The 14,909-nt window shown below is 59.5% G+C and overlaps 1 protein-coding gene across 1 annotated transcript in view; it reads right to left on the bottom strand.

The window, feature by feature from the left end:
* The window catches only part of LOC119094996 (RNA-binding protein 38-like), a 44,459-nt gene extending 31,629 nt beyond the window's left edge, over positions 1–12,830 (bottom strand). The window contains 3 exon segments of the mRNA XM_037217905.1: positions 11,911–11,982; positions 11,984–12,065; positions 12,820–12,830. Coding sequence (XP_037073800.1) covers positions 11,911–11,982; positions 11,984–12,065; positions 12,820–12,830 — 165 coding nt within the window.
* Between the last annotated feature and the right edge of the window lie 2,079 nt (positions 12,831–14,909).

Genomic DNA, 14,909 nt, shown 5'->3' with positions numbered 1-14,909 from the left:
CGGCTATCGACGCCATCTACCGGCACCTGCCGCGTCCGGCCGGCCGGCGCACGGGCGCGCCCAGGCCGCCGCCCGGGGAGGGGGCAAGGGCGGAGCTGGGGTTGTCCCCGCGGGCGGGTGAGACGACAGAGCAGGGTCAGCACAGGGTTAGGAGGCGGAAGACGCGGTGAGCGGCTTTCATGGTTAAGAGGAACAACGGCGGAGCAAGGCTTCTATTTCCGGGAGATCGTGAGAGTGAGACGAGCAGGTGTGATCGCTGAGGGTGAGGAGGTCGATGTGCCAGGAGCAGTGACAGCACAACTGCGGGCTGGTGTTGCTGAGTCCACTACCAGCGGCACGTGAGACGAGCAGGCAGGTCGAGTCGCCCACATCAAGGCATTAAATCCCCCATCACAAACAATCTTGAAGACTATCCAGTCATTTGTCATTTGAGCCGCCGCAGATGGTTTAAAAATACTATTGACGTCATACCAGATGGTGTATTTGAAAAGCACACCTAACTGCTCCTAGCAGTCGGCACCAGCAGTCATTCCCACGGGACAACCGAAGAAATCACCCGCGCTACATAAGCACACAGCTACATCGCGGTAGCAGCCGCGACCGCGCGGCGCCAGCTGCAGTCGTCCACAGTGGATTGGACAGCAGACCTGGCGCCTGACGACAGAGCGTCAGACGACAGAGCGTCAGACGACTGGGCCAGCCCAGCCCGCGCCCGGGGGTCGACTTAACCCGAGCAGCCGCGCCTGCGGGCCCGGCCGCGGACCAGGCGCATGTGCCGTGCCGTGCCGTGCCGTGCCGTGCCGTGCCGAGCGGCCCGCATCCCCACCACCCCGGCGCAGGCGGCGCGGTGCTGCCGCGTGCCGATCCCCCGGTCGGTTGTAAAAATACACCCGGCGCCGGCTGGCGGGGCGCGGCGACAGGGAGGGTCTCCCGGGCTGCACCGCTCCCGGGCGCGGCACTCCCGCCTCGCCCGGCCGGCCCACCGGGCAGGGGCAGGGGGAGGGGGCGCGGCAAACAGGCCGGGAGTCGGGTCGGTGTCGGCCCGGCGAGCGCAGACAGATGAAGACGGGCTCCGGCGTCATCACAGCCGACTCCGGCCCGCGTTGGGACAGGATCAGCTGACTGCCGGTCATGGGGCTGAAACGGCTGACTGCGCGTCCATGCAGCTGCAACAGCTGACTGTCGGCTCAGATAACCTGACAGCTGACTGCCAACTCGGTGAGCCCAACAGCTGACTGCCACCTCAAGGAACCCGACAACAGACCAGCGGCCTACAAGAATTTGGGCAGACAGAGACGCCGGCAGCAGACAGCTGGCTCAGCGAGACAGGCAGCAGACAACCTGCCTAGCGAGGCCGACAACAGACAACCTGCCCGGCGGGACCGACACCAGACAACTGGCTCAGTGGGGCCGGCAGCAGACAACCTGCCCAGCGAGACCGACAGCGGACAACCTGTCCAGCGAGACCGACGGCAGACAACCTGCCCAGCGAGAACGACGGCAGGACAACCTGCCCAGCGAGACGGACAGCAGACAACCTGTCCAGCGAGACCGACAGCGGACAACCTGTCCAGCGAGACCGACGGCAGACAACCGGCCCAGCGAGAACGACGGCAGACAACCTGCCCAACGAGACGGACAGCAGACAACCTGCCCAGCGAGACGGACAGCAGACAACCTGCCCAGCGAGACCGATATCAGACAACCTACCTAGTGAGACTAACAGCAGATAACTGGCTCAGTGAGGCCAATGGCTGACGACAGGACTATGGAATTGCAGTCACTCACTGCAGGAACTTGTGGCTCAACGCTGGCGACCGGCGAAGCGAAAGCAAACGCTAGATAAATGCTCGTCAAGTGAGTGCTGACTGCCGGCTGCAAGTTCAGTGTACCACAGCTGCTAGTTACTGACGAAACCCAAACGTCGCACACAGACTCCTGAAATTTCGACAGGCTAAAAATTTCGACGACTATCTCCCGAAATCACAGCAGCTGACTCAAAGGGACTCTCAGAACCCCACAGCTGGCTATCAGTCCCTGGAACCGCGACAGCTGTCTACCGGTTCAATGAAGCCAACGACTGGCGGAAGGCTGAGTCGAGCAAACGGGAATTAATTATGATAAATCTCGGAATGGTAACTTTGAAGAGATGCTTTTATTTTCGCAAAGGCGATTGATATCTGACGACTGCCAGGAAACAGAAGAAATCCACTAGTTTCTTCTGTAAACAGCTGCCAGGCGGTGGGTCACCGAAAAGAATCACCGACAGCACGCATCCTCAATCCCGTTTTAGCACATCCGCCGGTATGTGACACTACTCTCCCCGGACGCCTCCCAACGCAAGGGCCGCCGACAGCCATTTACAAGCCATCCCATCCGCCTCCTCCGCAGCGGCACCTGAGTGCGCCACTGCGCCTCACCCCGAGGCGAGAGCGCGGTGCAGCTGCCTGCGTCCGCCCGTGCCGACCAGCCGAACGGGGCGGCGGCGGCGGCGGCGCCAGCACAACGGCCGGCCCCCCGTCCGGGGACGTTTTTCCAGTGCCGGTCGCACGCGGGCCCTGCCCTCAGGACGGGGGACGGGGGGGGGGGGCGCCCAGCTGTTAGTCCCGCGCCGGAACGCCGCCGGCGCTGTGCGGGAGCGGGGGGGGGGGCGGTCGGGGGAGGGGCAGCTGGCGGCCACGCGCCCGCGTGTGGGGGACACTGCCGCTGCAGGCGGCCGGCGCAATTTAACGGCGCGACCGGAAGATATCCGGATAAGCGGGTTCGTTTGCGTCGTGTCGGACGACCGGATGTGCACGTCCGCTCTCTAGCCCGGAAGCAGGTCGAGGCTAGGTCAGGTCAGGTCAGGCCAAGGCGGCAAGGCTCCCAACTCACTGAGTCCACCTCTGCCGACAACTCCCTGAATTTTCTGAAGCATCGGAGCCCTCCAACCACGCAGAAATGACCTCCATGATCTCCCTGGACGCTCTGAACTCTCCGCTCCGGCCCGTCTGGCTGCCGTTCCCAGCTGCCTCCAGCCGGGCCGGGCACCACCATGGAGGCGATCCACACCTGGCGGCGGCGGCGGCGGCGGCGGCGGCGGCGGCGGCGGCGGCGGCGGCGGCGGCGGCGGCGCGTGCGGGCGACTCGTCGATACACGGCCGACCAGCGTAAACAGAGCTAGCGGCCGCTAATTGTCCGGCAGCGGCCCGAGGAGCGCAGCTTAGCTGAACCGGGACCGGCTCAGCTGACGCGGATACGGCGCCGCGAACTGGCCAGATACAACGGCGCGAACTGGCCAGATACAACGGTGCGAACGGCGGTGCGAACTGGCCAGACACAGCAAGCGAACTGGCCAGATACAGCGGAGCGAACTGGCCAGATACAACGGCGCGAACTGGCCAGATACAACGGCGCGAACTGGCCAGATACAGCGGTGCGAACTGGCCAGATACAACGGCGCGAACGGCGGTGCGAACTGGCCAGACACAGCAAGCGAACTGGGCAGATACAACGGCGCGAACTGGCCAGGTACAACGGCGCGAACGGCGGTGCGAACTGGGCCAGATACAGCAAGCGAACTGGCCAGATACAACGGCGCGAACTGGCCAGATACAGCGGCGCGAACTGGCCAGATACAACGGCGCGAACGGCGGTGCGAACTGGCCAGACACAGCAAGCGAACTGGCCAGATACAGCGGTGCGAACTGGCCAGACACAGCAAGCGAACTGGGCAGATACAGCGGAGCGAACTGGTCAGATACAGCGGTACGAACGGGCCAGATGCAGCGGCGCGAACGCCGGATGCAGCGGCGCGAACGGGCCAGATACAGCGGTGCGAACTGGCCGGACACAGCGAAGCGAAATGGCCAGATACAGTGGCAAGAATGGGCCAAATGCAGCGGTGCGAACTGGCCGGACACAGCGGAGCGAACTGGCCAGATTAATTGGCAAGAATGGGTCAAATGCAGCGGCGCGAACTGGCCAGATACAGCGGAGCAAACTGGCCAGACACAGCGGAGCAAACTGACCAGGCACGACGATACGCGGATCATACCTGGCTTAGTCGGCAGATGCGACAGCTGGGCGCCGTCTGGTTACATACAACCGCTCAAAGCTACCCCAGTCAACGGATACACCGGCCAGAACCATCTGAGGTCAACGGATGTACCGACCAAAACCACCTCAGTCGATAGATAACCGGTCGGAAGCGGCTCAGTCAACAGATATGCTGCCTGGAACTAGCGCAGCCACAATTGGGCGTCTTCACACCGCCCGGGCGTGATCCGCTGCCGCATACCTCATCCAATAGATGGCTCTGAGGGGCGGTGGAAGACGCGCTGCCAGAGGCGGCCTGCGTGCCTCCGAGGCGACAAACAGCTGACAATGGCCGACAGCAAACAGCTGACAGCCGCGGAGCGGCGAACTGCAGGCAGCTGATGGTGCCCCCGGGGCAGGTGGTTCGTAATCGCCCCGCGGTGTTTCGACCGTTTTTCCGCGGCCGTGAGCGGAGCCGGGTGGCGGCGGGTGTTGTAGTGTTGCTAACTTGTGTGAGCGTGCTGAGCACGCACCCGTGGCCAAGTCCAGCTCCAAACCCTAGACAAAGATGGACTTCATTGAGACTGGTGTGCCTCCTAAACGCTGCTCAAATGTAACGCAACTGGCGGCCAAGCAAGTTAGCTGCAGCCCCTCCCCCCCCCCCTTACCAGCGCCGTCTTCGAGAATTGGGCCCGGGCTGAGCTCGTGAGGACGTTCCGTTGCCCCCTCCCCCCTCCTCCATTCTCGTGCAGAGGTCAGACGAAGTGACACGCGATCCCGCAGCCGCCTGACCAGGCACCTGACGGCGCTGCTAATCGGTGTTTGTTCAGCCCATCGGTCCGTCGGAAATTGCTTCACCGGTGGCCAGTAATTCTGTAAATGTATTGATGCCAACTTGAGTCATGATACCGAGGATATCCCAAAGTGCATTAATGTTGTGGGTGGCGTGCCATTTGTAATCGATACGTTGCCATAAAAAGACGTAAATGACACGCGTACGGGCCTCCACAAATGTACCAAGTTCCAGCCAATGAAAGCATTTCATTCGAACCACTTTTTCACTGCACAGTTATATGGCACCAAGTTCATCATTAATTCAAGCAGCACAGCACCACAGAAGGAAAGCCTGAGCCTGCTCAGTACGCCCAGCGCCATCTACACCCGGCGCCAGGCCACCCCAGGTCAGGCCAGGCCACCCCAGGTCGGCCCCACGGCAGCAGCCGGCGCAGAGCGTCCAACGCGGGCCCGCGGCGTAGGCTGGCCGGGCCCGGGGTCTCCCTGGGAGCGCGACAGCTGGGCTGCCATCCCCCAGCGCCGCTATCTGGCCGGGGCCCTGCTCCGTGTCGGCCGGGGCGCTAACTCCCGCCCGGCGACTGGCCGCGCCGACCGCCGGAGCACGTCCAGCAGTAGGCCACGGGATGGAGGTGTCGGCCGGTGCTGAAACCGTCGGCAGACTGTGTGGACCGTCGGCAGACCGTGCTGAACCGTCGGCAGACTGTGCTGAGCTGTCGGCGAACTGTGCTGACAATCGACAGACTGCCCTGAACCGTCGGCAGACTGCGCTGAACCGTCAACAGACTGCCCTGAACCGTCGGCAGACTGCTGAGCCGTCGGCACACTGCGCTGAACCGTCGGCGGGTTGCTCTGAACCGTCGGCAGACTGCTGAACCATCGGCGGACTGTGCTGAACATGAACCGTCGGCAGACTGTCCTGAACCGTCGGCAGACTGTGTTGAGCCTGAACCGTCGGCAGACTGTGCTGAGCCTGAACCGTCGGCCAGACTGTGCTGAGCCGTCGGCAGACTGTGCTGAGCCGTCGGCAGGCTGTGCCGAACCATCGACAGACTGCGCTGAACAGAACAGACTGCCGAGCGATCGTCTGACCACCATGACCAGACCACACGGACGGCCTTTGCCGGTTTCCACACAGAAGTGACAGTCTGCAGACCAGCTGAACATTTCAACACGGCACTGTTCCGGTCCGATGCATACATTACAACCAGCAGCCAGCCGGCGGCAGTGCATTTAGCGACACACAGGCGGCAATGAGCACCCGGCGACGAGCACTAAACAACGCGCTAACATCACTGAACAGTCTCGAGCGACAGTCATGTTCTTCAGCCGTTCTTGGCCCGACGGCCGGTTTCACAGCTGGCGAGCCTTCCCGTCGGCGTATCGCCCCGAGCGGCGCCCCGTGACCCCGGGGTCACCCCGTGACCCCGAGCGGCGCCCCGTGACCCCGAGCGGCGCCCCGCGACCCCGGGGTCGCCCTGCGCCAGTGTTGCGCGACACGTGTGCGGGTCTCTTTGCTCGGTTGTGCTCAGAACACGTGCAGATGCTTGTCCCCTGGCCAGTAGCGACGAAGGTGAGGCGTGCTTAATGATAATGCAGCGGCAATGGAAGGCCTCCAAAGGTGGGGGGACTGACAGTCATTTTGGTTGGTTCTTTCCAGTCCACGACTCCGGGGCTAGTGTTGCATTCTCAATGGGATGGGAGGCACGGCCCCCTACCCTCCCCCTGGTTCTTGTGCCCCTGATGGAGCGCGTGAGCTTGCATATCAAGACAGACAAATTTGGCCACGCAAGTATTTCCTCGCTTTCATTTCCCTGTTGTGTTCTTTTTTATATACCTAGCGCAGTTTTCCTTCTGTGTACGCCAGCATATGCGGTTAATGATAAATTTATCGTCGCTATGGGAATATCGACGACGACTGTATTTTTTTTTTGTCGTCTGATCATTTAATGTTAACGCACAAATGTGTCTCCACGGAATGAGATTTGTGCCCCTTTTCGCCTGAGCGGGGTCGTTGCCCAGACTCAAACTCAGACTCAGGACTCGCACCACACGGAGTTGAAGACGATTTGAATTCAGAAGGATATCAGCACAGTTTTAGACATATTTGTATTTCCACCAAAACATGTTTATCAGGTATAAAGTGTTAATGACATGGTCGCTTACGGTAAGAGGTGCTTATAACGCAGCACTTTTACAGTTATATGGTCGATACAAATAAACCAACGTAAGATGGAAGAAAAACGCCAGCGCCTTTATTCCTAAACGTGTTAACTTTGAAAGTCCCCGGAATAGGAATATACTACCTCAGCCTTATATTTGAGCTAATAAATTGACCTTAGAGCCGGCTAGACCGGTTCTGGCATGTGTTGTGCAGTCACCTGCTGCACTGACTCTGGTCAGACCAACTGCTGCACCGGGTCTGGTCAGACTGGCTGTTGCAATGGCTCTGGTCAGACTGACTGCTGCACCGGCTCTGGTCAGACTGACTGCTGCACTGGGTTTCGTCAGACTGACTTTTGCACCGGGTCTAGTCAGACTGACTGCTGCACTGGGTTTGGTCAGACTGACTGCTGCACCGGCTCTGGTCAGACTGACTGCTGCACTGGGTCTGGTCAGACTGGCTGCTGCACTGGCTCTGGTCAGACTGACTGCTGCACCGGCCCTGGTCAGACTGACTGCTGCACCGGGTCTGGTCAGACCAACTGCTGCACCGGGTTTGGCCAGACCAACTGCTGCACCGGGTCTGGTCAGACCAACTGCTGCACCGGGTTTGGTCAGACTGACTGCTGCACCGGGTCTGGTCAGGCTGACTGCTGCACTGGGTCTGGTCAGGCTGACTGCTGCACTGGGTCTGGTCAGGCTGACTGCTGCACTGGGTCTGGTCAGACTGACTGCTGCACCGGGTCTGGTCAGGCTGACTGCTGCACTGGGTCTGGTCAGGCTGACTGCTGCACCGGCTCTGGGTCAGGCTGACTGCTGCACAGGGGTCTGGTCAGGCTGACTGCTGCACAGGGTCTGGTCAGGCTGACTGCTGCACCGGCTCTGGTCAGGCTGACTGCTGCACCGGCTCCGGTCAGACTGACTGCCGCACAAGGGTCTGGTCAGACTGACCGCCACTTTGGTTCTGGTGAAGTCGATCTGCCCGCTTTCGGGTAAAAAACGACGTAACATGGGATGACTTTAACAGTGGAAACGTAAAACTGTTCGAATTTTAAGTAATTAAGTAGCCTCTAACTTGGCATCCGACAGCTTTTACACAAAATGGTACATCATTAAGAGCTGTCGTAAAACACCGGCTTTAGGTAGGGCTACCAGAACGCAGTATAGAACAAGCTGTTACAGGTGGCTAAATCAGCAGCAGCGGCCCAGCTGCCACACGTGCTGCGCCTGAGGAGGCAGCAGCTGCCGTGGCAGCTGTGGAGCCCCGTGCGCGGCCAGACAGTGCGTACGTGGCATATCGGCCGCTATCAGCTCCATTAGCGCTTTTTGCAGAGGCCGGCGGCGTCGCCTGGCGGGGGCAACCCGGAGCTGCTGCTGACGCCCATGAGGGGTCACCTTAGCGGTGGATCCCGCCGCTGGGGGCGGCAAGGGTCACCCCAGCTACGGACCCCGCCGATGGGAATCGGCAGAGGTCACCCCAGCTGTGGATCCCGCCGATGGGAAGCGGCAAAGGTCACCCCAGCTGTGGATCCCGCCGATGGGAAGCGGCAGAGGTCACCCCAGCTGTGGATCCCGCCGATGGGGAGTGGCAGAGATCACCCAGCCACGGACCCCGCCGATGGGAAGCGGCAGAGGTCACCCCAGCGGTGGATCCCGCCGATGGGAGGCGGTTAGAGGTCACCCCAGCTGTGGGTCCCGCCGCTGGGAGGCGGCAAAGGTCACCCCAGCTGTGGATCCCGCCGATGGGAGGCGGCAGAGGTCACCCCAGCTGTGGATCCCGCCGATGGGAAGCGGCAGAGGTCACCCCAGCTGTGGATCCCGCCGATGGGAAGCGGTAAAGGTCACCCAGCTGGGGTCCCGCCGCTGGGAGGCGGCAAAGGTCACCCCAGCTGTGGATCCCGCCGATGGGAGGCGGCAGAGGTCACCCCAGCTGTGGATCCCGCCGATGGGAAGCGGCAGAGGTCATCCAGTCAGAAGCTTTGACGCTACTGCAGAGGACGTGAAAACAGTCATAGGACCTTTGTTGCAGCTAGTTCGTCACTCCCTTCACCCTGCTTTTTAGTGCGGGAATGGGCCGACCGGACAACGTTGCGCGTAAAGGGTGCAGCACCTCCTCCGACAACGCCCTGTAGCAGGAGCATTGACATAGACACTTCCGTCAGCAGGAACCTGCCTAAATGGCGTGGAAAGGCGCAGTAGCAGCAAAGCCTCGTCTGCCCGGAAACTGTGACCAAAAGCGGCCGGAGCAAAAGCCTCGAGACCAGACGAGAATCAAACATACGTTGAGGTAGTCAATCACATGAAGGTTCGCATGGTCGGCAAACACCCAAGTATTATGGAACTTATTAACATGAATACCATTATCGTCGGCGATACTGAAATAATATGGAACTCACACTATCTACCGGGTTGTAGCATTGCTTCATGGTCATGGTAAATCCTATCACTTAAAATAACAATGAACGGATAATCTCCACCGCTGCCGTGATGTGTACACTTAGACGCACTGAATGCGTACTTTAGGTCCGCTCGTTCGACACGTTTACTCATATGAAAACTATCGTTTCGTGACTTGCACTACTGACAAATATAGGTAGCCATGCCGCATATGTATATTTGGGCCATAGTACCAAAAGACATCAGATTTAGAAATGACATAACCAATCTAATACATTAAAAACTGTTTGTAGGGGTTCTCAAAGTTACGTTATAAAGCGTGGCGGCCGAGTGGTCAGCGACTTCAGCTCCCACGTGACGGCACCGGGTTCAAATCTCGACTAAGTTATAACCCCGGAGCGAAAATATGATCCCCGTGGTCACTGGTGGCCCATAAAAGGGTGTGTAGCGACGCGCGAAGTGTTCGTTACAAAAATTAGTAGCTGCGTGCTTTTTTACACGATTTTCTCCTTCGCATCGCAACGAATGCAGTTACAGCCAAAATACTGAGGGAAGCCATCCAGCAACGGAAAAATACAAACGCCAACAAAATCATCGTTGCGAGACGTTCGCTTGATAACTAAACGAGTTTCTGCCGTTACCATGGACCCCGTGTCAGCCGCGCACCGCTCGGAGATTATCACCGCATCTCAGATACAGCAGCACTGTTGACCAGCGGCGCTATGTAACTGTAACGCCATGTGGCGTCACACAGCAGCACTGTTGACCAGCGGCGCCATGCGACTGTAACGCCATGTGGCGTCTTACAGCAGCACTGTTGACCAGCGGCGCCATGCGACTGTAACGCCATGTGGCGTCATACAGCAGCACTGTCGACCGACGGTGCCATGTGACTGCAACGCCATGTGTCGTCATACAGCAGCACTGTTGGCCAGCGGCGCCATGCGACTGTAACGCCATGTGGCGTCATACAGCAGCACTGTTGACCAGCGGCGCCATGTGACTGTTACGCCATGTGGCGTCAAGGAGCGATGCCAGCCGAAGTTGAAGCATAACATCGCTAACAGGTTTGCTGCCAGGCAATTGTTGGGGTTGAAGACATACTGTCTGAAGTTCAACTATGGTGCTGCCGTAAAGCTGCTGTGGAGTGCGGCCGGTTGTGACACCAGGGGCGCAGGTCTGGCTTATCGCACCTCTGCGAGACCATTCTGTCGCGGGCCCACGCCAACAGGTCGCTCTGGTGGGCATTTGTAGTCGGCAAAGCACACGGAAGTCACTTCCGTGATTATTTTGCGTTCTATTCGTGTGGTTGATATCGTATCGCGAGCATAGAGGACTTCTCAGCCCCGCGCAGTTCGTCAGCCATTTCCGGGACATACAAGTGGATCTCACCTTTTGCTCAAATGAAACTAGATGAATTAGATCGTCAGAAATATGCCGCAAATGGTACTTGAAGATCACCAAAGTGCTGGATGAATAAGTTGGCAGCCGTGGCGCGGCAACGAGGTTGCCACTTCCCCTGCTGGAGTTAATATTTCAGGGCAATTATCGAATGGTGGTAGTGACGTTCCCCACACGCCTCGTACGTTTCGCAAGCGCCTCAACTGACGTCACGTGACCTCTCTGACCCGCCTGCGCAGCGCATGACTCCACCCTCGGCGGCGGCTTTACGCATCTACTGCTCAGCTGTATACCCAGCCACACAAACCAAGTTAGATGGCGAACTAGGTGCGCGAGCCGTCCGAAACGCGGCATCGGTGGGGCCAAACTGTCAACACACTTCCCGGTCACCCCCACCAGCTACCCACTCTAAAGAAATTTTCAAAAATCCCGTCCACAAATAAGTCAAAAATTACGTGGCCGTGCATCGGTTGCTGCAATCCTCGCACTCACAAGGGCCGTAGTGAGTGCTTATTCGTTTGAAAGGCCGTACCGGAGAGATCGAAGTTCAGGGAAGGGGTTCTACACCAGCCAGAACAAAGATCAGAGCAGAAGATCAGCAAAACAAAAACATGTTGATACTTGAGCCAGGCGCGCTGAGCCCCTGGCCGGAAAAAGAAACCCGCGACGGCGAAGCCGGCCCTTGCCCGGGGTTGCGAGTTTCAGTCCTGCCGCCGGCGCAGGCAGGGTCAGCGAGAGGGCAGGGACGAGGTCTGGAGGTGCCGAACAGTGGGAGCGTCCCACCTGGTCCCGATAGACCGCGGCCGCGACATCGCGGCCGCCCCCTCCCCTCCCCTCCGCGACCCGGCGTCGCGCCAGCCCGGCCCGTGACTATCTTATCGGGGCTCTGGAGTCTGGAGTTCGGTGCCGGGTGACGGGAAGACCGCGCGGCGCGCGGTGCCACAACCAGCGCCGGCGAACCATCCACGGAAGATGAACCGCTGGGCAGGCTGACGACATCGCTCCGTAGCACCTGGAAACGGATGGTTGAGTGGCCGCCTCCGCCGGCCGAACAGAGCTGAAACCCCCGCGGCCCTCCCCCTCGCTCCCAGGCACGACAAAAGCCGCAGGCAGCGTGGCGCGCGCGGCGCGGGTACTCACAAAGCCGTAGCCGCGGCTCTTGCCGGACTGCCGGTCCGTGATGACGACGGCCTCCTCGATCTCGCCGTACACCCTCGAAGTGCTCGCGCAGCGACTTGTCGGTCGTGTGGTAGGGCAAGCCGCCGACGAAGATCTTGGTGAAGGTGGTTGTCCTTCTGCGAGACGCCCGGCGAGTCCGTCAGCGCAGGGCTGCCGGTCGCCGCCAGCGCAGACGGCAGGGAATACGGGCTGGCGCCGGGCATCAGCATCATGTTCGACCCGAGCGAGGCACTGCGGTCACGGCGGTGGCGGCGGCGGCTCTGTCTGCCGGGAGGGCGGCGGTACGCGGGCGCGGGCGGCGGGGCGCTGGCGGGGACTGCGAGCGCCGACGGCCGCGAACCCCACGTGTAACTCGAGGCGTCCAGCTGGCGGCGCGCGCTCTGCGCATGCGCGCTGCGCCGCCGCGGGCGGGGCGCATGTGCGGCGCCCAGGGGGCCGCTCAGGGGGAGGGAGGGGGAGGGGAGCGGTGCGGGACAGGTGAGCTGGCCGACACCAGGCGGCGGCGGAGTGGGAGCGGCTTCTGACGTTACCCGGCAGTGTGGTCGCGACACTGCATCCGCTCCCGCGCTCTAGGATGGCAGAATACCTACCCCCTGATCAGAGCCGAAACAGGACTTTGTTTCCGCAGCTCAGACGACGTATTGAGTCTTCACACCCCAATTTCAGACTGCAGCGCGTCCTTACCATGAGTCGGTGAGCAGGGATACCTGCTTCCCGCGCCAGGCACATTGTCGGTCAGCCAGATCGGAATTCGCTCGGATGCCCCGCGAGCTCTGAGACCCGACTTAGCAAGCAAATATATTCCCCGAGTCCAGGCTGACAAATTCCTGCCCCCCCCCCCCCTTACCCCCACCCCGAATCCAGACCGACTGGACCCCCATGTTCAGGATGCGGAATGAAAGGGCCCGCGCCTCGGGCCAAAATGAGGGCTCCCGAGCCTCAGACAGAGTGACAGCAGAGCCGCGGCCTGTTGTCCAGAGAGGCGGGACCCGAGTACAGTGAACCTAGAATGATCGCGGCCTCTGACTCCAATCATGAGCCCCCAAATCAAGAAGCTCCTACTCCTTGGGTTTCGCCGGTCATTGTTCATATGCAGTTGCATATGAAAGGTCCTCCATGAAGGTCCCAGTCCTCATTTAATTGTATGTACTAGTTGTGACCATTCATTTCTACGGTTTTTTAGATATTGGCATCATTACAACAGCGAAAAACCGGCGCACAAAAGGTCAAGCATGGCTACACAGCGCACACATAAGCACCGAACATACTACAACATGTTAAGTTGCGCATAAATTAAGGCTGTTCGGACGCCTGCGCTGGTATAGAAATGAGAAGAACATGCTTGAACTTACTTCTGTTCCCGAATGCATTCAGCTCAAACGTCCAGATTCTTCGCCCGTGTGTGCAGGGGTTGTAGTTCAGCAAAATACGTTGGGGGCGGCTGGACAGGAATATGAATAAACTCACTCTCAGAATGCGCTCCAAAAATGGTTTTCCCCGAATTTAGCCCACTTTTTTCTCAAAGTTGGGAGGCGAATGGAAAACTCCAGCGCCCGCACCTGTGCATCACGTGCATTCTATCACATGTGCATCACGTGGTGTCAGACACTATGTGCCTCTCCTCGGCTGTGTCTCCGGTGCATAGCGGCGGCTCCTCTGAACCAGACGGCCCAAACAAGCAGAGGTTATATGTGCCGCGGACGTGTGGACGAGGCGCTCGCGGGCGCCCAAAATACTCGGCGGAGAGGGAAGCCGGAGGAATGCGGTAGGAGGACGGGGAGGGGGGAGGGGCCGCTCGTTACGCCGCTTCTGTGTCGGCTCGACGCGACGTGAACGACGGGAGAGGAGGCAGGTGCTGGCAAAACACAGCCTCTTTAAGGAGTCTGGGTTTACCATTCGTCACTGGCAGGTGCTACCGCTGAGACCCAGCAACGGGACACAACTGGGTGACAACTCCGCTGGGGACTCCATCCTTAGGGGAAAGTGGACGTAGCCAAGGGTTTTTTGATGTCATGGCCCTCCCCCTGGAGTTGACGGGACCCCTGGGACCGAAGGCCCAGTACTTTTTGTGCAGTTTAAAGCGCCTGGAGGGCTTTTAAAACGTGTAAAGAGACACACAAGACAACTGAAGAGGATCCAGAGTCTAAGAGGGTTCTCCGAAATAAAAAAGAATAGGGTCCCTAAAGCGGCGAATAGGGGTCTCTTACCGATTCATAATCCCTCGAGGCGAAATACTAGCTTCGCCACTGGCTGAGAGGGTACTGGACACCGCCACGGGGACCGACATGTGCTTGACTTCAGTTGAGCCCGGACACCGCCACGGGGACCGACATGTGCTTGACTTCAGTTGAGCCTGGACACCGCCACGGGGACCGACATGTGCTTGACTTCAGTTGAGCCTGGACACCACCACCGGGGACCGACGTGTGTTTGACTCCAGTTTGAGCCTGGACACCGCCACGGGGACCGACATGTGCTTGACTCCAGTTGAGCCTGGGACACCACCACCGGGGACCGACGTGTGTTTGACTCCAGTTGAGCCTGGACACCACCACCGGAGGCCGACATGTGCTTGACTCCAGTTGAGCCTGGGCACCACCACCGGAGGCCGACATGTGCTTGACTCCAGTTGAGCCTGGACACCGCACGAGAGCCGACGTGTGCTTGACTCCAGTTGAGCCTGGACACCGCCACGGGGCCCAACATGTGTTTGACTCCAGTTGAGCCGCGTCAGCTCTGCTTCCGACTCATTCATGCAGAATGGATTTTGTCCCTGACTCCGCCTGAGCTTAAACAAGTTTGAGCCGACTCCACTTGTGACTATAAATGTTCAAAAGTAAATCGGGTCAACTCTGAGCCCGATTTAATAGAACGCTGAAAAATGCTAGATGAGACATCAGTAGGGTTGCCTACACCTGCTATCTGTTACTTTCTTGTACTGTCTGTATACGGCAGCGAGC

Source organism: Pollicipes pollicipes, unplaced genomic scaffold (genome assembly GCF_011947565.3).
Source record: "Pollicipes pollicipes isolate AB1234 unplaced genomic scaffold, Ppol_2.1 Scaffold_4219;HRSCAF=4965_pilon_pilon_pilon, whole genome shotgun sequence".
Taxonomy (NCBI): Eukaryota; Metazoa; Arthropoda; class Thecostraca; order Pollicipedomorpha; family Pollicipedidae; genus Pollicipes; species Pollicipes pollicipes.
Note: the sequence above shows the minus strand (reverse complement) of the source record. Positions and strands in the feature narration are given on the sequence as shown.